General features: G+C 45.8%; 1 protein-coding gene across 1 annotated transcript; it reads left to right on the top strand.

Annotated features, from left to right (window-relative positions):
• Positions 1 to 8,058: 8,058 nt before the first annotated feature.
• Positions 8,059 to 15,274, top strand: LOC107545091 (HLA class II histocompatibility antigen, DQ beta 1 chain-like). Its single transcript, XM_087817085.1, has 5 exons — positions 8,059 to 8,273; positions 9,610 to 9,879; positions 12,956 to 13,240; positions 13,893 to 14,003; positions 15,106 to 15,274. Exons 1-5 carry the CDS (start codon positions 8,165 to 8,167, stop codon positions 15,117 to 15,119), a joined length of 789 nt encoding a protein of 262 aa, XP_087673211.1. The 5' UTR covers positions 8,059 to 8,164; the 3' UTR covers positions 15,120 to 15,274.
• The last annotated feature ends 12,131 nt before the right edge of the window (positions 15,275 to 27,405 follow it).

The following is a 27,405-nucleotide window of genomic DNA, read 5'->3' as shown; positions in this document are numbered from 1 at the left end:
GAGACAAAATACAGCCAAGAAGAGACAAAGGATCAGGACCAGACTCAGATAAGACGTGGATGTTGGAGCAATAAAAATACATTCAAAGCAAAACGATGCTTAACGTGTTCTAGTCTCTAATGAAGAAGCTAGACCATGTGCAGGATGAGACATAATTTCAGGAGAAATGAACTATAAGAAAGCTAAATGGAAATGCTGGAAATAAAAAACATGAACAACAACAAAAAAGAATTGGACAAGTTCATCAGCAAGCTTGACGCAAGGAAAGAATGAATGAATTTGAAATAGGTCAGTAGAAATTACCCAGAGTGAATCGATCACAGTGAGAAAAAAGAGTGAGGAAAAAAAGCTTTGAAAGAGAAGGCAATGGAAGACTGTTTAGGCAAACACGTCAATGGATTTGATGGGGTTCTGCAGCTTTTGGATACTCTGTTCTGGCCCCACCGCCCTCTTTTTTCCCCTCTCTCTTTATATTTCACTTTGGGCAATTTCTATTAGGTGTCATTGAATTAAATTTTTAAGAATAATTTTTTATTGTGGTTTACTTGAAAAAACTTTGTATTTTGAGATAATTACGGATTCCCAGGGAGCTGCACAGCTAGTGCAGAGGGGCCCTATGTACCCTTTGCTCACTTTCCCCCCATCGTTCTTACTTCTCTCTAGTAAATACCAAACCGGGAAACCGACATTGGTAGAGTGTGTGTATGGTTCTGCGTCACTTTATCACACGTGTAGATTTGTGTGACCATCACTGCAAGGGGTTCCCTCTGTTCTATTTCCCGAGAACATTATTATGAAAGTGTTGAATTTTGTGAAATAAAAGCCTTTTCTGTATCAACTGATACAATCACGTGGTTTCTGTTCTGCAGCTTGTTATGGGGTGGACTGCAGTGGCTGACAGGTGAGTGTCGGACCATCTCGGAATAAATCTCACTCAGCCATGGACTATAGTTCTTATATAGTCTGACAAATTCTACTTGCTAATATTTTATTAGGATTTTTGCATTTATATTCCTGAGAGATACAGTTCTGTAGTGTTCTTGTCTTGTACTTTGTTTGTTTTGATAAAACAGGCTTTGCGGCATGAATTAGGAAGGACTCCTTCCTCTTCTACTTTATGGAGGAAATTATGTAAAATTGGTGTTAATTCTTTAAACGGTGGGTAGAAATTTTAGTGAAATCATCTGGGCCTGGAGATTTATTTTTTAATTATGAATTTAATTTTGCTAATAGTTATAGGACTATTCAAATTGTTCATTTTATGTTGGCTGAGTTGTGGCAGTTGATGCTTTTGGGGAGCTGGCCCATTTTGTCTGAGGTGTGAAAGTTATGTGTTTAGAATTATTCACGGTTCCCCCTTGGCATCCCTGTGATGTCAGCAGGGTCTCCAGCGGTGCCATCTCTCTTAGCCGTGAGAGAGATGAATTCTCTCTTCTTTCTTTTTTTGTCAGTCTTGTTAGAAGTTTGTTAATTTTATCAGTCTTTTCAAAGAATCTGTTTTCGTGTTATGATTTTTGTTTTTCATTTTCAATTTCATTGATTTCTGCTATTACTGTACTATTTACTTCAAATTGCTTGCTTTGGATTTATTTGGTTTTTTCCTAGAGACATGATTGTCTGTTTCTTGAGGAGAGAGTTCAGATGATAGGTCTGGCACTTTTCTTTTTGTCTGCCTGCGTGTTTCGTGCTGCAGGCCCTGCTTGAGCAGTTCTCCACTGCTAATGATGTGCTGTTTCCTTTTCAATCGGTTCAGTTTACTTTTGATCCATCTTGAGAGTTTCCTTTTGACCTATGGACTACATAGACAGGTATTGTTTAGCTTCTAAGTGTTTAGAGATTTTTGGGTATTTTTCTGCTGTGATTTCTTGTTTGATTTAATTGTGGTAAAAACACACTCTGTGCTGCTTCAATTCTTTGACGTGTTTTTAGGTTTGTGTTATAGCCCAGGATCCAGTCTATCTTGGTTTATGTTCCTTGAGCAAATGAAAAGAATGTGTCTCCTGCTGCTCTTGGGTGGAGGATTATAACTGCTGATTAGGTCCTATAGTTGGGCATAAGATTCTTTGATATTTTGCTGGTTTTCCATGTAGTTGTTCTATGAGTTGTCAAGAGAGGGCTGTTGGAGTCTCCAGCTGTAACTGTGCATTTGCCTATTTCTGTCAGTTCCATCAGTTTTCTTTTTCCTAACTTCTTGTGGATTACATGAACATTTTCTTGATTTCCATTTTGATTCATCTATAGTGGTTTGTTTTTTTTAATCCTGACCAGAGGAGTGAGGATATTTTTTCCATTGATATTTTTAGAGAGAGTGGAAGGGAGGGGGGAGGGAAAGAGGGAAACATCAGTGAGAGACACACACTGATTGGTTGCTTCCCACACACGCCCGACCTGGGTACCGACCAGCAAGCCAGGTGCCGCACTCTGATCAGGAATCAGACCTGCGACGCTCTCACCACTGAGCCACACTGGCCAGGGCTATAGTGTTTTTAATTGTATCTCTTATATAAAATTTTTTAGTGAGTGCTCTAGGTATTATACTCATGTATCTAACTTATTACAATTTTCTAACGTCTACGTATTTGCCAGTTTGAGTGACCTGCAAAACTGCTTTATATTTCTTTACCTTCCCTTCCCTTTTTACTACACAGCTCTCTGAAATATCTCCACTACATGCACCGACTACTACATCAGACAGCAGTATAATTTTTGCTTGAGCATTAAATGTAATTTGGAAACTCAAGAGGAGAAAAACTTACTGTATTTACCCATTTTCTACTCTTTTCTTTGCTCTTCCTTCCTTCGGATGCCTCAAGACCCCTGTCTAACCCTGTTGCATATTTGGGGGACTCGCGCTCCTTCGGGTGGATTTGGTGCTGACTGAATCCCTTGCTTCCCTTCGCCTGAGGTCTTCACTCCCCTTCACCCCTGAGGGAGGCTCTCGCTTGGCGGGTGCTCCTGGGCCGCAGGGCTCCTGTTTCATCCCCTGGACAACGCTGTGCCCCCACTCCGGCCCTCCTGGCGTCTGGGGGAGCTGCTCTGTCCCTGCATTCTTTTTCCCAGCCAGGCATGTGACTTTGCTTTCCTTTCAGTCTTGCTGCTTTCAGGAGTCTGTCTTTGTCTTTCGTTTCCAGAAGCCTGTCTATGCCAAGTCTTGGCAGGGGCGTGGTGGTGGTTAACCTGGTTAGGGCTTGCTCGGCCTCGGGCATCTGAGGGTTATGCCCTTTGCTAAGCTGGGGCATCTTCAGTAAGCGTTTCTTTACCTACTCACAGCCCTGCACTCGTTCCCTCTTTATCCAGGACTCCAGTGACACAAATCGTAATTTTTTTTGTAACCCCACAGGTCCTTGGGGTTTATTAGTTTATTTCCATTGCTTTTTTCCTGTTGTCCAGGCTGAGTGTTTTCTGTTATTGTTTTCTCTGACCCACTGATTCTTATGCAGTCTATTAATAAGCCCACCAAAGACGTTTCTATTCCTGTTACAATGCTTTTGACCTGTAGCATTTCTCTTCGGCTCTCCCTTAGAATTTCCACCTGCTGGCATCACCGTCTGCTCTTGCCCGCGGCCTGCTTGATCCGCCAGGGCCCTCAGGGTCTTCCTCGCAGCTGTTGCAGTCCCCGGTCTGATAATTCCCACATCCCTGCACGTCCCAGTCTGCTCAGGGCGCTTGCTCTGCCCCTTCACCCTCTGCTTCTGTCTCTTAGTGAGTCTTGTAATTTTAACTCGGTAGCTGGATGGCAGGCGGTGTGAACGTGGGGGGAGATCCCAGGCTGTGAAAGGAGCTCCGTGAGTGGGGGACATCCCAGGTGGCACCCTAGCTGACACTTGGGAACCACTCCTTGGGTACAAGGACATCCAGAGAACTCGAGAGGAACGACTTCAGGTCCTGGAATCTGTGGCGTGGAAGCTGCCGCTGGCAAAATAAAAGGAAAAACACGAGTCTTCTGAGCACCCTAAATCCCTTTCCTGGGGTCCCGGAGGCTGCTGGGCTCCCGACGCAGTGGGAGACTTGGTGACACCCCGAGCTCTGTGTGCGCTTGGGGGGCAGGGAGGCTTCTCCACCTCATTGTGAAGGAAAGGACGTGTCACTTTAACCTCAAGCAGCTGAAGCCACCCAAAGCCCGATACCCCTCTCCCTCCTCCAGTCCCCTCAGAAGTTGCCAAGGACATTAGACCTTTAAACAGCTTACTTTTGAACACACCAAAGAAATGCAATAATCGCCAAGGATCCAAAAAAGGTGGTTTAAGTTTAGTTAATGTCTTTTAAACTTATCAACATAAAATACCTGTTTGTTTGGCCTTGGTTTACAAAAATAAGTTCATGCTATTTATTGCTGTTACAAAATTTGCTCAGAAAATGGCCTGAGTGATAACTGACTTTAAAATCTTGCAGCGTTAAGAACTAATAAATAGATGTAGCTAAAATGAAGGGTTTTTGATAAAGCTTTTCTGTAATAATTAAATACATAAATATTTTGAAATAACAAAATACTAAAATGTTCATTAACCTGAGTTTACCTACTTTCGCCTTCTTAATATAGAGAAGCTTGGAAATGAATTTAGATCTGTTAATGAATATATCTTATACTTTATTTAAAGTGCTTTTTTTGAAAATGTGAGTGTATTTGTCAGTGAAAACCTGTCTCTAGAAGTTATGAAATGTATTCATGAATTTTCCAATCTAAAGAATGTTACTTACTTTTAGTTGTCAGTAAGAGTTAAGATTTCTAAGAATTCTAATTAAGCTTGAAAAAAATACATGGTTTTGGTAATGGAAGGTATAAGTTATGGTAATTATTTTTAAGGAAATAGGAAAAAGTGGGTAATACTAAAGTTAGTTGTTCCTGAAAGAGTCCAAGAAGAGGTGAGGCTGGGAAAGGGCGCTATGCTAGCCCCTCTTCCTCCCCAAGCCTAGAAGGGCGAGTGCCACGCGGGACCCAGAAGCGCAAGGATGGCAACAAACCCCAACACGCCAAGCTCCTGGGTGTCACCTGGTCGGCAGGACAGAAACACGACCTGCTGCTCTCATAGATAAAATACAGCTTAGCCTTTACCCCCTATGAGGAAGATACCGCAAGAATTCGGTGGGTACTGGGTTACTGGGGAGCCCTCATTCCTCGTTTTGCCCAGATACTGAAACCTTTGTGCTCTGATACGGGAAGGGCCACAGTGGGGTTAGCAGGACAAGCGCCAGTGGGCTTTGGAGGAGGTAAGTGAGCAGCTAAAAGGGACAGGGACTTGGTACCTAGTCCCTGCCCTACCTGGGGAATTGGATGTGCATGTAATTCAGGAGGGGGTGTCGTGGGGTCCCTGGCAGTGATAGGGGGCGCGCTGAACCACAGTAGCGTTTTGGCCCCAGGTATGGAAAGGGGCTGAAGAAAGATACAGCCTAAGAGGGACACAGCTCTGTGCCACCTGCCAAGCCCTGTGAGCAACAGGGCCTGTACCTGGAAGCTCTGCTGTAAGCTGAGGACCACCCATCCCACCACTGGACGGCTGCATGACCTGTCCCACACCCCGAAACCTGGTGCGGGGCAGACACCTACTGTCACGAGACGGAGTGTTCATCTGCAGCAGAGCATGTCCACTCAACAGCCCCTCTCTGCAGGAACTGCAGACATTGCTGGGGACGATCACCTTCGTGTGAGAAGGAGATGCTGAAAAGAGACTTGAGGAAGAGCCTCGCGGCCCTTCGCCAGTGAGAGCAGGTGCAGTTCCAGTGCCACCCGAAGCAGGGCACACTGATGGCCCTGCAAAGACAGCCGCCTAAATAACGTGTGCAGGGCTGGACTGTCCACCACAGACCCCTGTGGGGACAAACCCTGGGGGCTGGCGTATGTTGCTGACTTGTCAGTTTGCTCAGTTTTCACGTTTTCAGGGAGGAGTGGCGATTTGCAGCTTCTTACACGCTGGACTGGAGCCAAGACCTTGTTCCCTGAGTCTTTACCTTGTTCTCCCCATTCTGCAGGTGAGTCTATCCATTTAAAGATTTTTGTGTTTTTTTTGTTCTTTTATTTTTGATTCATATAATTTCCGTTCGGTTCTTCTTTGTAATTTCTACAGGTTTTCTATTGTTTTCATTTGCTTCATGGGTGTTTGTAATTGCTTACTGAAGCAATTTTTTGATGGCTGATTTAAAGTCTTTTACATCTCCAGGCCGGGTGTGGCTCAGCAGTTGAGCATCGAACTGCGGTCCAGGTGATCGGGGTTCGATTCCTGGTCAGGGCACATGCCCGGGTTGCCTGACCTTCCTCTCAGGCCAGGCCAGCAGTGGCTGCCAGGAGTAGTGTAGACAGTTCAGGGACTATGCAGAGAAGTCTAGAAAATGTAGAGAATGTTGACTGGGTCAAGGGAAGCAGCTGGCAGAAGCCCAAGCCACACCTTTCAGGTGAGATTTTAGCCAATTAGAAAAAGGATCTAAGCGGACACTTGTTGCTGGTAGAGAAGGCTGTGTGAAGAGGCCTGTGAGACTGGCAGTCCCCAGGCCTGCGGCAGCCTCTGCTACAGCCCAGAGCAGAACTGAGGGGTTTCCCCCTTAGGACAGGATGAAGGGGGTGGGCCAGAGGCCTCTTAATTCTGAGGGACCCCGAGTTGGGAGCTGAGGGAACTGAGGTACCTTCAAGTTCCCTCTCTGACTATTGTTCCCTGTCCCCAGGCCCTATTCCAGGGCTGAGCTGGGTGTTCCTTCTCTTTGCACGCACCCTTGCTCTTGAGTTACCCTGACCCACCACTGCTGGAGGAAGCCTGGCTTGATTCCCCAGGCCCAGGTGCTCGGGAGCCCTGCACCCACAAAGGAACCCGGGACAGCTCACTGCCTCCATGTGCCACTGATGGGAATGCTTGTAGTTGCCTCTTCCCTACTTCTTTTTACCTGGCAAACTCTTTATAATCCGCTTTTAGATCCTATCCTCAAACTTAAAAAGGAGAACCTAAAATACAGGGAAGAGAAGAGAGCGAGATACTTATCTTGTTTACTAATGTTTGCCAGGCATTGTCTTAATTGCTCTGTAACCATTTAGTGCTACCCCTAGTCATGGGCAAGAAGAGCCTGATAAATAACACACTTAGTGAAAAACCGCAGCAATAGTCCTGCCTGTCTGGTTGGATGCTCTGGGGCAGCGCAGTTGGAGCTGTGACTCAGCATCTGCTCCCTCCGTCACTGTTCAGGCCCCAGGAAAGGCTTCTCCATGTCTTCTGCTTTCTGTCTTGGAAGCTACAGGGGACTGTGTCTGAGTGTTGTGAATGTTTGTGGATTGTGCCTTTGCTAACATCTGATGGACCTGTTTCACGGTCCAGGGAGGACTGAAGCAGCTGGAGAGCTTGTAAGAGAAAAGTCAACTTTTCAAATACTGTCATTCAAAGAGCATGAATACAATAGATTCTGGCACAAGGAGGAATCAGGTGCTGGCAGGGCCCGGCGTAGAACTCTTGGCTTGTCTTCTTGCTCCACGTATTAACCAGTTATTCCCAATAGTTACAAATGGAAGCAGAGGGACATTCTGCAATATTAAAGGTCTTATTACTCTTAGGTTTGTATGTATGGGGCTCTAGATGGAACATGCATGCAGCATGATCCACATTTTCCAAAGAGAAGCCTGAGGCAAAGGAGTTTGAGTGATTTGTTGACTCTAATAGCTCCCTGCAGCTTAGAACCATTTCCTCTCAGAGCTCTGCCCTTCCCCCCACCACCTAGGGCTCCTCCACGTGTCTAAGGTAATAGAAGGAGCATCTCCGTGATGATAACTCTCTCTCCCCCGTTACATGGTCCCCACGTGCTTTCCCCTACTAAAAACCTCAAGTGTCAGGACAATATGTTTTAACTAAATATCACAGAGATGTCTACTCTTGAATCATTTTTCTTTTTAGTTTTTTAAACCCCTGAGGCATTCAGTCTTTAGATCTTCGATAACTGAGAGAAAGTGCTCAGATGTTCACCCAGTGCAGTTTGATGAGGACGCCCTTCCAGGCACTGGGCAAAGAGCCTTCACCAGAAGCATCTGCCCAGAGACAGATGAGGCGCCTGGGCGCCCGTGCTGATTGGGTGCTGCCCGGGTCTCCCCAGGCCTACCCGTGGGGAGGCTTTCACAGGGCCTCCTTCTCTGCAGGGGTGCATCCGGCACCGGTGGAGCTGGGCTCACGGCCTCACTTCTTCCTTTGTCCTGATCATGTCTGGGAAGAGGGCTCCGCGGACCCCCGGCGGCCTTTGGGCAGCAGCTGTGATGGTGGGGCTGGCGGTGCTCATTGCCCCAGGGGCTGAGGGCAGAGACTCTCCAGGTGAGTGCAGGGCAGGGGCCCCCCAGAGCCACCAGCCTGGGGGACGGGCTCCGAGGGACTCTTGGGCTGGGTGTGGGGTGACTGTGACCTGAGAGTAGTCTTTTATCACACGTTTCCTCTCTTTGGGAAGGAGCTGACTCTCTTGCTTCCCCTTCTAGTGAGGAGGTGAGGTCAGTGGCCTCCCCCGGCCAAGCCTGGGGCTGTTACAATGGCAGGGAGGAGGCAGGGCACCTCCTACCAGGGACAGGAAAAGGTTATTTTGAAGATCAGATTTTCTCCCCAGAGGAGACAGGAGCATTTGTCCTTTCACGGTGCCCACAACCTTGCCTGGACTAAATACTAGGGGCTGTGGGTTGGGAGGTGTGTGCACTGGCCTCTGCCCTGTGGGACTGAGGGAAAGGGCTCCACACCCCAAGTCTGAGTGGAGGGCTCAGGAGGCAAACTCGGGGTGTCTGAGTGGCTCTGACCTGGTGACCACAGACAGGGAGCCCCGACTTCCTTCACTGGCTTAGGGTCACATAGCTACCGAGTGGGATGCAGTGTTGAGCGGATGGCGGGCTGAATTTAGGAGAAAGGGGAATGCAAAGAGGGGACCAACGCGCTGAGAAAGCCTTACCTTCAGACTCAGGATTCCCTCTTCATAGGAGTCCTCGCTTAGGCTTCCCAGCACCGGGTGCGTGGGTATTGCGGTCTCTTTACGCAGCTACGTTTGTGCTGGAGATGCTCTGAGCGACCTGCCCAAGCCGGTGCCCGGGCCGTCGGACGGGAGCCCCGTTTATCTGACTGGGGAGCCCGGGCCCTTTCCGGGGGCCGAGCGCGCCCTCTGGCGGCGGGAGGGGGCGCTGCGTCGGGCGGGGCCCGCGGGTGGGGACGCGGGCGGTCGACCCCAGGCCCGCCGCGTCCAGGCTCCCCTCGAGCCCGCGGGCCGCGTGGGCGCTGGTCTCGGCCCCCCGCGGCTCTGTGGGAGGTGGGGTTTAGGGTTCGGGGGTCCTGATCGTTCTGAGGACGGGCTGCATGAGGGACGGGCCGACTGTCCCCGCGCCCTGCTGTCGGGCTGGGGCGGGGCCCCAGGTCCCGGGGACACTTTCCCGCTCCGTCCGCTCCCTACACGCAGGCGGCTCCGGGGCCCGGGGTCGGGGGCCCGGGGGGTCGGGGGGCCGGGGGCCGGGGGCCGGGGCGGGAGGAGCCGCGGGAGGGCCGGTGGGAGCCGGCGGCGCGGGGGGCGCTGGCGGCGCGGGCCGAGGTCCCGGGGCTGCGGGCTCGTCTCCCGCAGACGGTCCCGGGCTGGGCGGCGCTGGGCTGAGCGCCGAGTGCTGACTGCGCGGCGGCCCCGCAGAGGACTTCGTGCACCAGTTTAAGGCCCTGTGCTACTTCACCAACGGGACGCAGCGCGTGCGGCTCGTGGCCAAGTTCGTCTACAACCGGGGGGAGTACGCCCGCTTCGACAGCGACGTGGGGAAGTTTGTGGCCGTGACCGAGCTGGGGCGGCCGGACGCCAAGTACTGGAACGGGCAGGAGGACCTCCTGGAGCGGTATCGGGCCGCGGTGGACACGGTGTGCAGACACAACTACCCGATGGATGACGCCATGACCCTGCACCAGCGAGGTGAGCGCCCCTGCCCCCCCCCCCCCCCGCCCTCGGCCCACCCGCAGCCGCGATGAGCCTCCGCCCGCCGGGAGGGGCCGCTGGGGCCGGAGCAGGGCGGGGACGGGGCGGGAACCGGGGCGAGCGGGGCGCGCCGGGAAGGACAGAGGGGGGACCCGGAAAGGACCCGGAGCGGGACGGGGGCGGCGCTGGGAGGCACCGGGCACCCCGCCCGCCCCCGGAGCCGCCAGGCCTGCCCGGCGGGCCCGCGCCTCTGCTCCTTTCACCGACTCAGCCCCTCCCGCCTGGCGCCGGCGTCTGCTCCTGGTCCCGCCCGGCGGGAGTGTCCCCCGCGCCGCGCCCCGCCCGGGCCGCGGGGAGCGCAGCAGGCCCGCCTCCGCCTTAACCGCCCGCCCGGTGCGGGCGGCTCCAGGGCCCCGGCACACGTGCCAATAGGTCACAGCCGCGACGTGTGTGTTACCCTCTGGCCCCTTGGTCCGTTATTGTGACCCTCGTGGGCTCTGCTTGGTAAGTGCCTGTCGTACCCGGCGCCCTTAGCTGGGGCCCGTGGGTGCGCTCCGTGCCCGCCGCACACGGGCGGCGCCTGCGAGGCGGGCCTGGCTGCCGTCGGGGAGAACGCGGCCGCCCCCCGAGGCCCCGCCGAGCGCAGGCGGGCAAGCGGGGCCTCCGCAGCCGGCCCCATCATTCTGGGCCAGTTGGCTTAATGCGGTCAGGTAAACGCCTCCCGACTTGGATCTTAACTCAGGAGCTGCGAATGCAAAGTCTGAGGAAAAAGTGTTGGCTAAAGGCAAAGACACTTCAGGGCTGTCCCAGGCAGAACGTTGATCGTTTAGAAAGCTCCACAAACGGTGCAAGAGGGCTGACATTTTGAAGGGAATAAATTGATGCTATGAAATTATTGAATAAAAATTGTCTCAGGTTTCTTGTGACCTAGACCCTGCCTCCCCTCCCCCCAGAATCACCATCCATTCAGGGGAAGATATTTTGAATGTAAATTACAGACATTTCATGAGTGTTTCTTGACAGTTACCTCCCCAAACACTCTCTGTGTTATGCTGTTTAATCTCACAGCTACTTGTGTGTTCGGAATTGGCATGACCACTTTCATATGCTAATATCGGTGCATAATAAACGCTTTAGGTAATTAGCCCAGGTACTCACCAGGTGAAGCCCCCCCAGCATCCGGCAGCGGTTTTGGTCTGTATCTGTGTTCCATGTGCATGTGACATGCATGTAAGGGAAGCGCAGCCTCCGTAGAGCCGGCCATGACCGGCAGCAGCAACATGAGTCTGTTCTCGCCTGTTTTCAGTGTTGGTGGCACAAAATGATGCTTTCAGGGCATTGAAATTGGCTGATGAGCCCCTAGTCGCACCCAGTGTCAAACATACCTTTAGCTGATGACACACTCTCTCACCTTCTGACCCACATCCTAGTGCCACCAAGTACTTACGTTTTTGCTATTTCATGTCTTTTTCATAAAACGTTTTCTGTCCCCTCTATTTTCCCTCCCAGTCTGTCTAAGCTGACAGATTTTATAAGTCCATCTAATCATGACCATGATTTTGGTCAGTCCCCGGGAAGGAGGACCTGAGGAGAGTTAAAGTCTAAGCTGAAAACGTGGCTCCTTCCAGGGGTGGCCCAGGCCTGCCATACAAAGGGGGCACCGGGACTCCCGCTGACCTCGGCAACCCCCACTGACTTACGGTCACTTTACCTGCTCATCAACCCAGGGCCACCTCTGCCAGAACCTGAGAAGGTTTTCCACGGAGGACACACATGGTAACACTGTGTGATTTCAGAACAGGGAAGTAATTCTTCACAGTAAGGGGGTGGGGAAGGGGAGGCTGCTAGTAATTCAATCCACTTGAAAGATAACAGAAACTCAGGGGGAAAAGAAAATAAGTGAACATACCATATCAAATAGGTAAAACACACGTGGAACACTTAGTGTAGTTCCACACCGTGGGAATAAGGGAGATGCAGTGAAGTGACTGGAGAGGTCGAGGATATGAGTGTATGGGGAGGGACAGGTGTGTCGTGTTTGGCCACGAGTAGTAATCGGAGAAGATAAAGGAACGGAGACATGGGCTAACGTGATGTTTGTCAGTGTTACTGGTTTCCAGGGTTCCCTTTCTTTTCCTTCAAAAATTATAAACTTTTAAAAATAGCATTTATTTTTGTTTTTTACTAGATTGCAAGCTCTATGTGGTCAGGGACCATGTCTGTTATTTATATTTCTGTTCCTAGCTCTTGTGAAATTTATATTTGTTGAATGAATGAATAAATGTCAATAAGTGAATAAAATATAGGTGGCATATATAATGTGGACATGGGGTTTATTATTTAAGAATATAAAATTTAATGGGAGTTTACCACAGAATGAATGGCATCTGAGCTAAGGCCAGGCTAAAAGCCGAGCGGTGCTTTGTGGAGGGGCGGCAGGGAGAACTGCTCTTGCTCTTAAATTCTGTCAGTATTACCTGCTGAGGATTATAGAGACGAGCCCATTGGAGAACATTGCTTTGGAGGTCAGATGTGACAGTCACTGCTGTCCTGCTTTGTTGGACATGGAAAGTCTGTACTTTCCTAATTCTCAGTCCATGTGGCTGTTCGGGAGCTGTGACCTGTGCTGATGATCTCATGGTCCCCAGGAGGCCAAAACTGATGTATTTTCTCTACTGGGAGGAGCAGCAGGACCCACCGAGAACAGTGTCGCTGCCCTGGTGTGACTCACTAGAGCTGGTCCCCACAGTCACCTTCAATAGGTGCGAGGAAAAAGAAGTCCAGGCTTATCACCTTTATTTTAAAAATATTGTGAACAGTGGCCTGTGTAATATAGCAATTTAAGACTTTAAAGGGCTTCATTTTTATCAGTTAGTATCAACAGAATAACTCCCAGAGAGTGATCCCTGTTAACCCCTGAGACTGACTCACGCGCTTGCTCGGGCTGATGAAGTGGCCCAGGTCGGATGGTCCCCCCGTCTGGGGGTCCAGGGACGGCACAGGGAGGCTGTCCGCGGGGAGGCCTGGTGGTGCTCTCACATCTCACTGTCTTTCCTGTCTGTTACTCCCCCAGTGGCGCCCACGGTGACCGTCTCCCCAGCCAAGAGAGAGGCTCTCAACCACCACAACCTGCTGGTGTGCTCGGTGACGGACTTCTATCCAAGCCAGGTCAAAGTTCGGTGGTTCCGGAACGACCAGGAGGAGACAGGCGATGCCGTGTCCACCACCCCCCTTATTAGGAACGGGGACTGGACCTACCAGATCCTGGTGATGCTGGAAATGACCCCCCAGCGAGGAGACGTCTACACCTGCCACGTGGAGCACCCCAGCCTCCAGAGCCCCGTAACAGTGCAGTGGCGTAAGGGGCAGTTTGTTTCCTTCACCGCGGGCCCCACAGACAGAGGGCAAACAGCATCCCCTGGCCACCCCATCTCATCCCTATTCCCGCTGCCACCACTGAGCTGGACATCACAGGGTGCTAGAGCCCTCTTGTGCCATGGCAGGGGCCTCAGGGGATTCCTGATCTCATTGTGTTTCCAGACACTAGGGAGGTTTTTACACCAGACCCCAGAGCCCAGCCTGGGCGCTCTGGAGGACTGACTGTGGCAGCTGGTGACTGGGACTCAGGGCCCAAGGTTAAGGATGTGTCTCAAGGAGCAGGGATCCGCTTCCCCCTCTGTCACCCACCCACGGTGTCCCAGGATTTATTGGCTGGTCCCTCCCCAGAGTTGGTCAGAATGAAGAACTAGGCTCCCCTGTACCTCCACCTCCACCTCCACCTCCACCTCCACCTCCACCTCCACCTCCACCTCCACCTCCACCACCTCCACCACCTCCACCACCTCCACCTCCACCACCACCTCCACCACCTCCTCCACCTCCACCACCTCCACCTCCACCTCCACCCCCACCTCCACCTGCACCTCCTGTGCCTCAGACTGGACTCCAGGCTTCCCACAGGGGCACTGTGGGTGTGGGACAGATGCTGACACTCAGGTTCTGCTCCCCAGGGGCACAGTCTGAATCTGCCAGGAGCAAGATGCTGAGTGGCGTCGGGGGCTTGATGCTGGGGCTGATCTTCCTCGGGCTGGGCCTTGTCATCCGTCACAGGAAACAGAAGGGTAAGGAACTTTAAGAAAAGGGAAGATGGGCCGTGCCTGAGACCCTCTGTTAGGGAGAGCCTGCTTCTAGGTGTAACTTTACCTCCTGACGGGGAAGGAAGCAGGCTGGGTTGGTGGTGGGAGGGACAGAACCACCTTGGGGGGAACTTTGGGCTCCTGTTTTACTGGTTGAGAGGTAGCCCTGCCACAGATGTGACTGGTGGCTGGTGGCCTGTGTCCTAGGACCTCTTACAGATCGACCTGGTCTCACTGCCCCCTTTTCAAAGAAGGTCAGAGCACTGGCTTTCCTTCCTTCTAGGGACAGGTTCATTCATTTGGGGTATTGTAGCTTAGGTTGGTTAAGGCCTTGTGGCCAATAGTAGGGAGGAAATAAGTTTCCAATGAAGTTGCTTATCTCATTTCCCTGTGGGGTGGGAGAGGGACCAGCTGTTTGTGTGATGAGACCTTTCTCTGTATAATGTACTTTTGTAGGATCTCAGGGGCCTCAGCCAGCAGGTACTATCTTTGCTCTGATTTAGTGGGGCGATTGATGGGGGTTGAGGGCAGGTGAAAGAGGGGGGTGGTGAGGTGAGTGTTCCTGGTCACAGAGGCCTTGATTCATGGCCTGTTCCCTGCCACGGGATCAAGTGTTAGGGGAGACGGTTGCCCAGTTTCTGCAGGAGGCTCCGGGCTTGTTACCCAGAACCAGGGCTTCACTTTGGTGGCATCTTCTTACAAAACTTGGAGCCAGAGCCACAACTTGGGTGCTGGACATGGGGATGATGCCCACATGACCCATCTTGGTGGCTCCTGCTTGTGGGCATTTATAAGTGAGTGGAAGCAGCTGCTAGTGATGGGAGGAAGGTTAGTTATTAAATTTGCTAAAAAGGTTGAAATGCTCATGCCCCCCTCCTGAGGGATAACACCTGATCCTTTGCCTTCTGCATGTTTGTGTGGAGCTGAAGTATGTCTTCTTTACTGATTTCACCCTTCCACAGACACCGGGGAGGTGGTGACGACATGCCCTGGACCTCAGCTCTCTGTGATGCTGCGTGGGCCGGGAGGGGAGGTGACAGGGTGTGTCCCCCAGGGTGCCGGGTGCTGACCACTGTCTCTCCCGCAGGGCTCCTGCGCTGACTCCTGTCAGTACTTTGACTGGAAATGGCTGTGTTTCTCCTGAAGTGCCTGCTTGTCCTCACCCAGAATTCCAGCTGCCTGGCAGCCTGTCCCCTGAGATCTGAGCTCTACAGTGACTCTGATTCAGTTGGCTGTCATCCCCTGTGACCCCCACAGCGAGACCATGAGTGTGACCCTGGAGTCTGTGCCTGTGACCTGCCAGCTGAGTCTACTCAAGGCCCAAAGACATTTTGTTGTTGTTTCTAGCCCCCCCTCCCCCCGAAAAGCACCTTAAAGCCTTTACTTGGCTCTAGCTTTTATCATAATTAAACACATTATGCGTTGTCTGTATTCTGAGCCTTCTTAACTGGGTGGGGGCAGGAAGCCACTGCAGAATGAAAGGAACATATTTTGTTCCTTGAGGGAGACTAGAGGCAGCTGGGGTGCTGTGTTAAAAGTGGGCAGAGGGGACAGAAAATCGGTTCCATTGTCCTCCTTCCTGGCTCTTTAGTATTGATGTTCTGTGCAGTGGTGAGCAGAGTGTGTGTCAGCATGGTGGAATTCTCTGGGCCCAGATATAGTGGCACCTGGTGTCAAAAAGAACCAAACTGATGCCTCAGATGTCTTGGCAAGTCACAGTGATCAAGGTCAATTTTTAGTTTGGGGAAAGTATAATCAGCAATAAAAGTAATGTTTTTGGCTCCAAATGATAGAAACCCAACTGAAGTTTAGTTTGTTCATGTTGCAATGGAGCCTGGGATCAGTTGATTTCAGAAGAGACTAGATCCAGGTATTCAATGAGGTCTCTCTCCTCTTTCTGTTATATCTCTACCTGCACCTTTCTCTCCTTTTCTGTCTCTCTCTTTGCTCCTGTATATTTTTTTCAGTGTGTCTCTGTGCATCTTTCTGTCTGCCTCTGCATCCCTGTGTCTCTCACTCTTTATTGCCTGTCTCTATTTCTTTCTAGCTGCACCTTTGTCACTATTTACCTGCATCTCTTGACCTCTCTGTTTCTTTTTGTATCCCTATTTTCTGCATCTGTCTTATCACCTCACAACTTACCTTTGTTTTTGCGTGTATGTGTATCTGTCTGTCTCTGTTGTGTGTTTCTAGAGTGTCTACCAAAGTTTGAACAATTTTAGGAAATATTCTGACTGATCACACCTGAGTAAGAAGCACACCTCTCAAAAACATCCTCGCGTACACGGGATGCAGCCAGCCAGCCTTACGGTCACCCCCTTAGTAGGAACGTGGGCTGGACCTTCCAGATCTCAGCGATGCCGTAATGACTCCCAAAGGTGAAGGTGTTTACACCTACCTTGTGGAGCACCCCAGCTCCAGCCTCAGTGGAGCCGCATAAGGGGCAGTTTGTTTCCTGTGGACCCCAGGAGATGCATGGCAGAGTTTCCTCCGCTTCTAGGCTGCATTGTGGGTGGTGCTGACTCACACCCATCCCACCCCCTGTCTCCCACACAGTCACCTGGTGGCACTGCTGAGCTTGAATTGTCTGAGGATAGAGCTTTCCTTGTTGGTGGACATAGTGCCCTGTTGATGTCCTCTTCTGAGGTGATAAAGAGGTCACTGCACACTGTGGCTCCCTTGACATGAGCCCAGCACTGAAAGCTGGTCTCCGTCTCAGTCTCTGGGTTTGTTATTTAACCAGGTGGGGAAGCTCATGTTCGAGGTAATGGAAGGCCAGGCCATTGAGGAGCAGGCGTCCCCTCCTCCCTGCTCCCTCACCCACTCGTTGGGCCTGAGGAGCCAATGGCAGCTCCTTCCCTCTCCTGAGCGAAGTCAGAATGGAGAGCAAGGCTTTCTCGGGCCATCGTCTTCCATACCCCAGGCTGTAAGGAAGGTCAGCAGACATGCGCAGCATGAATGTGTAGACAAATACACTCGGGAGGATGCTGTTCCCCAAGGTCGTAGTCTGAATCTGACCAGAGCAGGGTGCTGAGAGGTCAAGGTTTTGTGCTGGTTTTGTCGTCTTCCTCAGGGTGGACATTGTCACTTACCATAAGAGTCCAGAGGGTGTGACACTTGGAAATGGGGAGGACTTGTGTGGGTGTCCAGGGAGCCCTTGGTCTCTGTGTTTAGCTCTGTGTTTTTGACCCTGCAAAGGCGAGAGGCAGGGCTGGATACTGAGCCAGTTACGGAGACATTGAGATCTGGCTTTTCTATTTGAAACACAAGCCCTATTATAAGGGTAAGTGGTAGAGTGTATTCTGGGGCATTCTTGTGGTTCCACATTGTCACAGTGGCCCCTTGCTGGGAGGTTCTTTTTAATGAGACGGTCAGAGTTGTCTTCCCTTCCAGTGACAGCTTCATAGAAACAACTTTTTTTTTTTTTTTTTTGCTGTTGCACCCAGATTTCATTTGGTAATATAATCTTTAACGAATAATTTAATAAAAACAACAAGTACATCCTTTATAAACAAGTTTTCTAACAAAAAAGAGCTGAGTCTTGCACACCCATGCACTGTCTTGGAGAAAGTGTGTGGGTGTACTGGAGAAAACCCTGCTGGCGTTAGCCTTTGGCTTTACCTTCCATCATATCAGTCAGTATGTCTTTCAGGACAGTGGCTCACCGATATTCCATAAGCTTATGGGCATGTCCCAGATTCCTCTGTGGTTAGGTTGGGATCATGTGGCCAGTACCAGCCAACAGAACTTAAAAATGGGTGTAAACTCTGCCTGCTTTGTGTTTCCCTACTAAGCGAGTCTGGGAGCCGTCCTTGAGGTGATGGTGTGTAACATTGGAAACTCCATAACCCGAGTCCCCGAATCTCTATATAACTGAGTCCCTTTTATTGAGTTAAGCCCCTGAGATTTAACTTTCGCTGCAAGTTACTATCTTACTGCAACCTAACCTTACCTCCCATCCTGGAATGTTTAACTTAAGGAAGAGAGTTCATAAGTTATAGGGTGAGTCAATTAAGTTAATGAAAGTTAAGAGATGAAAGATTTTAAAAACATTTATGTCTTTGTTTTCTTCCACTCCCCAAAATATATGTATTCCCAGTGACTAGAACGAGTGCTCCTGCAGCCTCCGCCTAGTCTCCTCCCTTTGGTACTGAGGGTTGATTCCCTTTGTTGCTGGCTGACAGTCCTGAGCTCTTAGCTCTCCGCCAGAATTGCCTCACCCAGTTTCACCCCACTCCTGTGAGTGCTCGGTGTGGGCTTTAGAGGGCCTGAGCCTCACCCTGACTGGGGCCAACTCTGGAGGGCTCTTGAAGTTTCAGGACTCCCTGGAGAGTTGGATAAAGCAATTTTTTTTTGACTGTGTAATAGTCCAACTTCTGAAACCCTGCTTTAAATCTCGAGTCACCTTACATCATCCTTCTTTCAGGTACTATTTTACCTGACATGCATTTATTATTGTATCTTCATCTCTCAAGTATGGTCTTCTTGGAAGACGAAGGTGTTGACCTCACTGCTCTTCCTTTCCCGTCTCCTATACGCTTCCACCCACCAAACTGAGATACCTGCACTTTTAAAGACAATGTTGTCAAAGTTGAAAATACTAACATTCTGCTGTAACAGTGTTGTTTGGGGTGTTTTTCATAGCTTGTTTCCAAAAGTTGAAAACAAGTTGTTTAACACTTTATAAATATCACTTCTGTTGAATCTCTTTTCAGTGATGTCCTGGGTTAAATATGTTGTTACTTGGGATTCCTTGTCTTCCTATTTCCTTAAAAAAAACAAATCAAAGATTTTATTTAACTCATTAGTTAATGTGAGAACTAGTATAATGTACTAGACTCAGTAGCCTCTCTTATCCATGATTTCACTTTTTGCGGTTTCAGTTACCTGTCATCCACTGTGGTCTGAAAATATTAAATTAAAAATTTAAAAGACATTTTGAGAGTTAGAAGTGAGAGAGACCACATTCACATAGTTTTGATTACAGTATAGTTATAATTGTTCTATTTTATTGTTTGTTATTGTTATTAATCTCTGTGCCTAATTTATAAATTAAAGTTTATCCTAGGCAGGTATAGGAAAAACATAGTATATAGAGGGTCTGGTTTCAGGCATTCACTGGGAGGTCTTGGAACATACTGACCATGGATAACAGGGACTACTACATAAGGAAAATCCTTTTTATTTCATTGTAGGTATTTCTTTTTTTTCTTTTTTTAAGCTTTATTTAGATATAATTGACATATAACATTGTGTAAGTTTAAGATGTGCAATGTGATAATTTGATACACTATGTTGGTTAACACCTCTATCATCACATATGATAACCATTTTTTGTGTGATGAGAACATTTAAGATCTACTCTCTTAACAACTTATAGTATATAATACAATATTGTCAACTGTAGTTACTATGCTGTACATTAGATTCCCAAGAATTTATTCACTGTACAAGTGGAAGTTTGTACTCTTTATTTGACATTTCCCTGTTTCCCTCATCCTTTAGGCTTTGGCATCCACCATTCTGCTCACTGTTTTTATGTGTTTGGCCATTTCAGATTCCACATATAAAGGATATCATTCAGTATCTGCCTTTCTCTGATTTATTTCATTTAGTATGATGCCCTCAAGATCCATCCATGTTGTTGCAAATGGCAGGATTACCTCCTTTCTTTTGGTTGAAAAAATATACATAATCATCTCAATACCACAATTTCTTTATTCATTTATCCATAGATAGTGACTTAGGTGGTATCCATATTGTCTTGGCCATTGTGAATAATGCTGTAATGAACATGGCAGTGCAGATACCTCTGCGAGATCCTGATTTTATTTCCTCTGGATAAATACCCAGAAATGGGGTTGAGAATTTCCATTCTGTTCTCCACAGTGGCTGCACCAATTTACAGTCCCACTAACAGACCACAAGGGTTTCCTTTTCTCTTCTACCTCACTAGCATCTGTTATCTCTTGTCTTTTTGATAATAGCCATTCTAACGGTGTGAAGTGATATCTTATTGTGATTTTGATTTACATTTTCCTGATGATTAGTATATTGAACATTCTTCATGAACTTATTGACCATTTGTATGTCTTCTTTGAAAAAGGTCCTTTGCACATTTTAAAATGGAATATTTTATTGCTAATGAGTTGTATGATTTCCTTATATACATATTTTGGATATTAATCACTTGTAGTGTGTGTAGTTTGCAAATATTTTCCCTCATTCTGTAGGTTGTCTTTTCATTTTCATGATGGTTTTCTTTGTTGCACAGAAACTTTTAGTCTGATGTAGTTTCACTTGTTTATTTTTGATTTTGTTACTTGTCTTCAGGTGTCAAATCCAAAAAATCATTGCCAAGTAATATGTCAGGAAGCTTTCCCCCTATGTTTTCTCCTAGGAATTTTAAGGTTTCAGGTCTTACATTTAGGTCTTTAATTCATTTTGAGTTAATTTTTATACTAGTTTAAGATAAGAGCATAGTATCCTTTTTATTACACATGAATATCCAGTTTTCCTGGCACCATTTATTGAAGAGGCTAGGCTGTCTTTTCTGCAGTGAGTATTCTTGCTTTCCTTGTCAAATATTTAGTTGACCATACAGGCATGGGTTTATTTCTGTGTTCTCAGTTGTGTTCCATTGGTCTGTGTGTCTGTTTTTATGCTAGTATCATACTGTTTTGATTAATGTAGCTTTGTAATATAGCCGAAATCAGGAAGTGTAGTGCCTTTAGCTTTGTTCTTTGTTCAGGATTTTTGGGAGCTATTTAGAGTCTTTTGTGGTTCCATACAAATTTTAGGGTTGTTTGTTCTATTTCTGTGAAAAATGCCATTGGGATTTGGTAGGGATTGCATTAAATCTGTAGATGGCTTTGGTCTAGTATGGACATTAAAACAATATTAATTCTTCTGCCCACAAATACGAAATATCTTTCCATTTATTTGTGTCTTCTTCCATTCCTTTCATCAAGGTCTTATAGTTTTCAGTGGACAGATCTTTTATCTCCTTGATTAAATTTATTCCTAAGTATTTTATTGTTTTAGATGCTATTGTGAGTGGGACTGTTTTCTTTATTTCTTTTTCAGGTAGGTCATTGTTAACGTATAGAAATGTAACAGATATGTATGTTTATTTTGTATTTTGCAACTTTACTGAATTCTTTTGTGAGATCTAACTTTTTTTTTGCTAGAGTCTTTAGAATTTTCTACATATAATATCATATATGTTTCCTTTCTGATTTGGGTGGCTTTTATTTCTTGCCTAATTGCTATGTTTGGGACTTCCAGTACTATTTAAATAGAGTGGTTATGAGACTGACGCGCCACCTACTGTGCTACCTTATACGTGGAATCTAAAGAACTTAATAAACTGATATAAACTGATATAAACTTAATAAACTGAACGGAATAGATTCAATGACATGGAAGCATAGATTCTACTGACGAATGTCAGAGGGATGGAGGAGGGCGGGTGGGTGGAGGGGGAGAGAGTAACCAAAGAATTTATGTGCATATATGCACAACCCAAGGACACGGACAATGGTGGGGAGAGGGACTGGGGAGAGGGACTGGGGAGGGGGAAGGAACAGGGTAGAACGGGTCATTGGGGAGAAAAAGGGACATCTGTGATATTTTAAACACCACAAATTCATTTTGTTGTCTGATCTTTTTAATGTGTTATTAAATTTGGTTTGCTGATATTTTGTTGAGGATTTTTACATCTAGTTTGATAAGGGATATTGACCTGTAGTTTTCTTGTAGTTTTCTTCAGTTTTTTTGGAAGAATTTGAGGATTGTCATTAATTCTTGAAGGTTTGGTAGAATTCACTAGTGAAACCATCTGGGCTTTTCTTTGTGAGGAGGTTTTTGATTACTGATTCAATTTCTTTAGTTCTTATTGGTCTGTTCAGATTTTCTGTTTCTTTAAGATTGAGTCTTGGTAGTTGTATGTTTCCAACAATTTTTACAATTCTTCTAAGTTAATAAATGTGTTGGTGTGTAACTATTCATTAGTAGTCTCTTGGGATACTTTGTATTTCTGTGGTATTTGTTGTAATATTTCCTCTTTTGTTTATAATTTTACTAACTTGAGTCTTCTCTCTTTTTTTCTTAATATTGTTAAAGGTTTGTCAATTTTATCTTCTCAAAAACCTACTCTTAGTTTTGTTGACCTTTTCTATTGTCTTTTAAACCTCTATTTAATTTGTTTCTACTCTGATCTTTGTTATTTCCTCTCTTCTACTAACTTGGACTTAGTTTGTTCTTCCTTTTTTAGTCCCCTGAGGTGTATATTTAGTTTTTTCTTTTCTTTTTCAAGATCTTTCTTTTTTCTTACTGTAGGCATTTAACACTATAAACTTCCTCTTAGAACTACTTTTGCTGCATCCCATAAGCTGGTGTGTTGTATTTCCATTTTCATTTGTCTCAGGACATTTTCTGATTTCCCTTTTGATTTCTTCTGTGACCAACTGGTTGTTTAGGAGTGTGTTGTTTAATTTCCACATTTTTGTGAATTTTCCAACATTCCTCTTCTTTGATTTCTAGTTTTATACCATTGTAGTTAGAAAAGATACTTGGTATCGCTTCAATCACCTTACTTTTTTTAAGGCTTGTTTTGTGACTGTTATCAAATATGCTCTATCCTGGAGGCTGTTCTGTTTGCCCTTGAGAAGAATGAGTATTCTGCTGGATAAAATTTCTTTAGAATGGAATTTCTGTATGTTAGGACCATTGGCTCTAAATGTAGTTCAAATAAACTATTTTCTTATTGATTTTTTATCTTTATGATATATCCACTGTTGAAGTACTATTATTATACTCTTGTGTATTTTTCCTTTCAGATCTGTTAGTATTTGCTTCATATACTCATGTGCTCCAGTGTTGGGTGCATATATAGTCACAATTGTGTAGCCCTTGATGAACTGACTCCTTTATTATTATATAATAACCTTCTTGGTCTCTTTGCTAGTTTTTTGGCTCAAAATGTATTTAATTTGTTATAAGTGTAGCTGCCCCATTCTCTTTTGGTTTCCACTTTCATAAAATATCTTTTTCATCTCTTCACTTTCAGCCTAAGTATATCTTAAAGTCGAAGGTGAAGTTGCTTATAGGCATCATATAGTTGAGTCGTTGTTTATTTTTTAAAATCCATCCAGACCAGCAGTTTTCAACCTTTTTCATCTCATGGCACACATAAACTACTGAAATTTTGTGGCACACCAAAAAATATAGTTTGTGCTGATCTGACAAAAAAAAAAAATAGGTATGATTTTTATCCACTCACACTGGATGGCTATGTCATGTTTTTATTAGACAATCTAAGGGAAAAGAGGTCAATACCCCTGACTAGTCAGGTATTGCATGTTTTAAAAATTTCTCCATGGACACAGATAATAGTTTGGTGAAGGCTTGGGGGAGGGATTTGGTACAGGTGGAGGGGGTTAGTGGGGGAAATGAGGGGGACATTTGTAATACTTTCAACAATTAAGATACATTTTAAAAAATTACTGTATGTCTGTGCCTGCTGTGGCACACCAGTTGAAAATGAAAATTGCTGACCTAGCCACTCTATGTGTTTATTTATAATAGACTCTAGAGAGAGGAGGAGGAGGAGGAGGAGAGAGAGAGAGAGAGAGAGAGAGAGAGAAACATCCATCAGCTGACTCTTTTCCGAGCCCAACTGGGGATTGAACCCGAAACCTAGGTGCGTGCCCTGACTGGGAATTGAATCTGCGACCTTTTCATCTATGGGATGGTGCTCCAACCTCCAACCAACTAAGCCACACCAGCCAGGGCTCTACGTCTGTTCATTAGAGAATTTAATCCATTTATATCTAGGCTATTTGTTGATAGGTAAGGACTTATTATTGCCATTTTATTGTTTTCTGACTGTTTTATAGTTCTCTTGTTCCTTCTTCACTTTTTGCCTTCCTTTCTGAATTAATGATTTTGCGTAGTGTTACACTTGGATTCCCTTCTCTTTATCTTTTGTGTGTCAGTTGTAAGTTTTTTTTTCTTAGTATGTACAAATGTATTGGTTTTAGGTGATTTCATAGAATAATACATGCATTACATCTCTTTGTGGTATATTTCAATCTCTGAAGTAATAAACATGTTTATTACTGTGTAGGATGCTGATATCTTCTGTAAAGTATTTTTATTTTTAAATTTTATTATTATTTTAATTTTTTATTTTTTTTACTGTTCAAAGTATTACAGATGTCTCTTTATTTCCCCCCATCTACTCCGCCCCCAACCTCTCCCTTGTCCCTCACCACACCATTGTCTGTGTCCTTGGGTTATGTTTATACGTGTATAAATTCTTTGGTTAATCTTTCCTTCTCCACCCACCCACCTCCCAGCCTTCCCTCGGAGATTCATCAGCCTGATCCATGCTTCCATGTCACTGAATCTTTTCTGTTCATCAGTTTATTAAATTCTTTAAATTCCAGATATAAGTGAGATCATGTGATGTTTCTCTTCCTCTTCCTGGCTTATTTCACATAGCATAATATTCTCCAGGTCCATCAACATTGTCCCAAAAGGTAAGAGATCCTTCTTCTTTACAGCTGCGTAGTATTCCATGGTGTAAATATCCCACAGCTTTTTTATTCACTCATCTAGGGCACTTGGGCTGTTTCCAGATCTTAGCTATTGTAAACTGTGCTGCTATGAACATCAGGGTGCATATATCCTTTCTGTTCAGTGTTTCAGGATTCTTAGGATATATTCCTAGAAGGGATGGGTCAAAAGCAGTTCCATATTTAATTTTCTGAGGAACCTCCATACTGTTTTCCATAGTGGCTGCACCTGTCTGCATTCCCACCAGCAGTGCACTAGGTTCCCCTTTCTCCACACCCTCGCCAGCACTTGTCGTTTGTTGATTTGTTGATGGAGCCATTCTGACAGGTGTGAGGTGATACCTCATTGTGGTTTTAATTTGCATCTCTCTGATGATTATTGACATTGAGCATTTTCTCATGTGTCTCTTGGCCATCCATATGTCTTCTTTGGAGAACTGTCTATTTAAGTCCTTTGCCCATTTCTTAATTGGGTTGTTTGTCTTCCTCTTGCTGAGTGCTATGAGTTCTTTGTACACTTTGGAAATTAGCCCCTTATCAGATTCATCCTTGGCAAATATGTTTTCCCAGGCCGTGGGATTCCTTTGTATTTTGAGGCTGTTTTCTTTTGCTGTGCAGAAGCTTTTTAGTTTGATGTGGTCCCATATGTTTATTTTTTCCTTTGTTTCTCTTGCCCTGGGAGACGTATCAGTGAAAAGTCCACTACGTGGGATGTCTGTGACTTTACTGCCTATGTTTTCTTCCAGGATTTTTATGGTTTTGTGACTTACATTTAAGTCTTTTATCCATTTTGAGTTTATTTTTGTGTGTGGAGAAAGTTGGTGGTCTAGTTTCATTCTTTTGCATGTATCTGTCCAATTTTCCCAGCACCACTTATTGAAGAGACTGTCCTTACTCCATTGGATGCTCTTGTCTCCTTTGTCAAATATTAACTGACCATAATGGCGTGGGGCTATTTCTGGGGTCTCTGTTCTGTTCCATTGATCTACATGCCTGTTGTTGTACCAATACCAGGCCGTTTTGATTACAATGGCTTTGTAATACAGTTTGAAGTCTGGTAATGTGATCCCTCCCACTCTGTTCTTTTTTCTCAAGGTGGCTGCAGCTATTCGGGGTGTTTTTTGGTTCCATATAAATTTTCAAAATGTTTGTTCTAGGTCTGTGAAATATGCTGTTGGTATTTTAATAGGGATTGCATTGAATTTATAAATTGCTTTGGGTAGTATGGACATTTTAAAGATATTAATTCTTCCAACCCATGAGCATGGTATATTCTTCCACTTCTTTAAATCCTCCTTTATTTATTTTTTCAGTGTCACTTAGTTTTCTCAGTACAGGTCTTTTACATCCTTGGTTAAGATTATTCCTAGGTATCTTATATTTTTAGTTGCAGTGGTAAGTGGTATTGTTTTTTTAGTTTCTCTCTCTGAAAGTTCATTGTTGGTGTATAAGAATGCCATTGATTTCTGGATGTTCATTTTGTATCCAGCTACCTTGCCAAATTCACTTATCAAATCCAGTAGTACTTTGATGGAGTCTTTAGGGTTTTCTATGTACAATATCATGTCATCTGCAAATAATGACAGTTTTACTTCCTCCTTTCCAATTTGGATACCTCTTGTGTAATCTTTCTATTTGATGGCTGTGACGAGGACTTCCAGTACTATGTTGAATAAGAGTGGTGAAAGTGGACATCCCTGTCTTGTTCCTGTTTTAAAGGGAAATGGTTTTAGTTTTTGCCCATTAAGTATGATGTTTGCCGTAGGTCTGTCGTGTATGGCCTTTATTATGTTGAGGTATGATCCCTCTATTCCCACTTTGCTGAGAGATTTTATCAGAAATGGGTGCTGGATTTTGTCGAATGCTTTTTCTGCGTCTATTGATAAGATCATATGATTTTTGCCCTTCATTTTGTTTATGTGATATATCACATTTATTGATTTGCAGATGTTGTACCAGCCTTGAATCCCTGGAATAAATCTCACTTTGTCATGGTGTATGATCTTTTTAATGTATTGCTGGATCCGGTTTGTTAGTATTTTAGTGAGAATTTTAGCATCTATGTTCATCAGGATATTGGCCTGTAATTTTCTTTCTTTGCTGTATCTTTAACTGGTTTTGCGATTAGGATGATGCTGGCCTCATAAAAAGAGTTTGGGAGTTTTCCCTCCTCTTGAATTTTCTGGAATAGTTTGAATAGAATAGGTGTTAATTCTTCTCTGAATGTTTGGTAAAACTTGCCTGTAAATCCATCTGGTCCAGGACTTTTGTTTGTTGGGAGTTTTTTGATTAGTGCTTCAATTTCATTAGTTGTTATCAGCCTATTCAGGGTTCTGACTCTTCCTGATTCAGCTTTAGAAGATTGTATGCTTCTTGGAATTTGTCCATTTCCCCCATGTTGCCCAATTTGTTGGCATGTAGTTGCTCATAATATTTTCTTATAATCCTTTGTATTTATGTTGGGTCAGTTGTTATATCACCTCTTTCATTTCTGATTTTATTTATTTGGGTCCTCTCTCTTTGTTTCTTAGTGAGTCTGGCTAAAGGTGCATCAATCTTATTTACCTTTTTATAGAAGCAGCTCTTGGTTTCATTGCTTTTGTATTTTTTTTTAGTCTCTATGTCATTAATCTCCGTTCTGATTTTTATTTCCTTCCTTCTACTTCCTCGGGGCTTTTCTTGCTGTTCTCGTTCTAGTTCTTTTAGTTGTTGTGTTAGATGGTTCATTAGATCTTTTTCTTGTTTCTTGAGAAATAAGCCTGTAATGCTATGAATTTTCCTCTCAGGACTGCTTTCGCCGTGTCCCA

Source organism: Miniopterus natalensis, chromosome 5 (assembly GCF_054644295.1).
Source record: "Miniopterus natalensis isolate mMinNat1 chromosome 5, mMinNat1.hap1, whole genome shotgun sequence".
NCBI classification, from domain to species: Eukaryota; Metazoa; Chordata; class Mammalia; order Chiroptera; family Miniopteridae; genus Miniopterus; species Miniopterus natalensis.
This window is presented reverse-complemented; position numbering and strand designations above follow the sequence as displayed.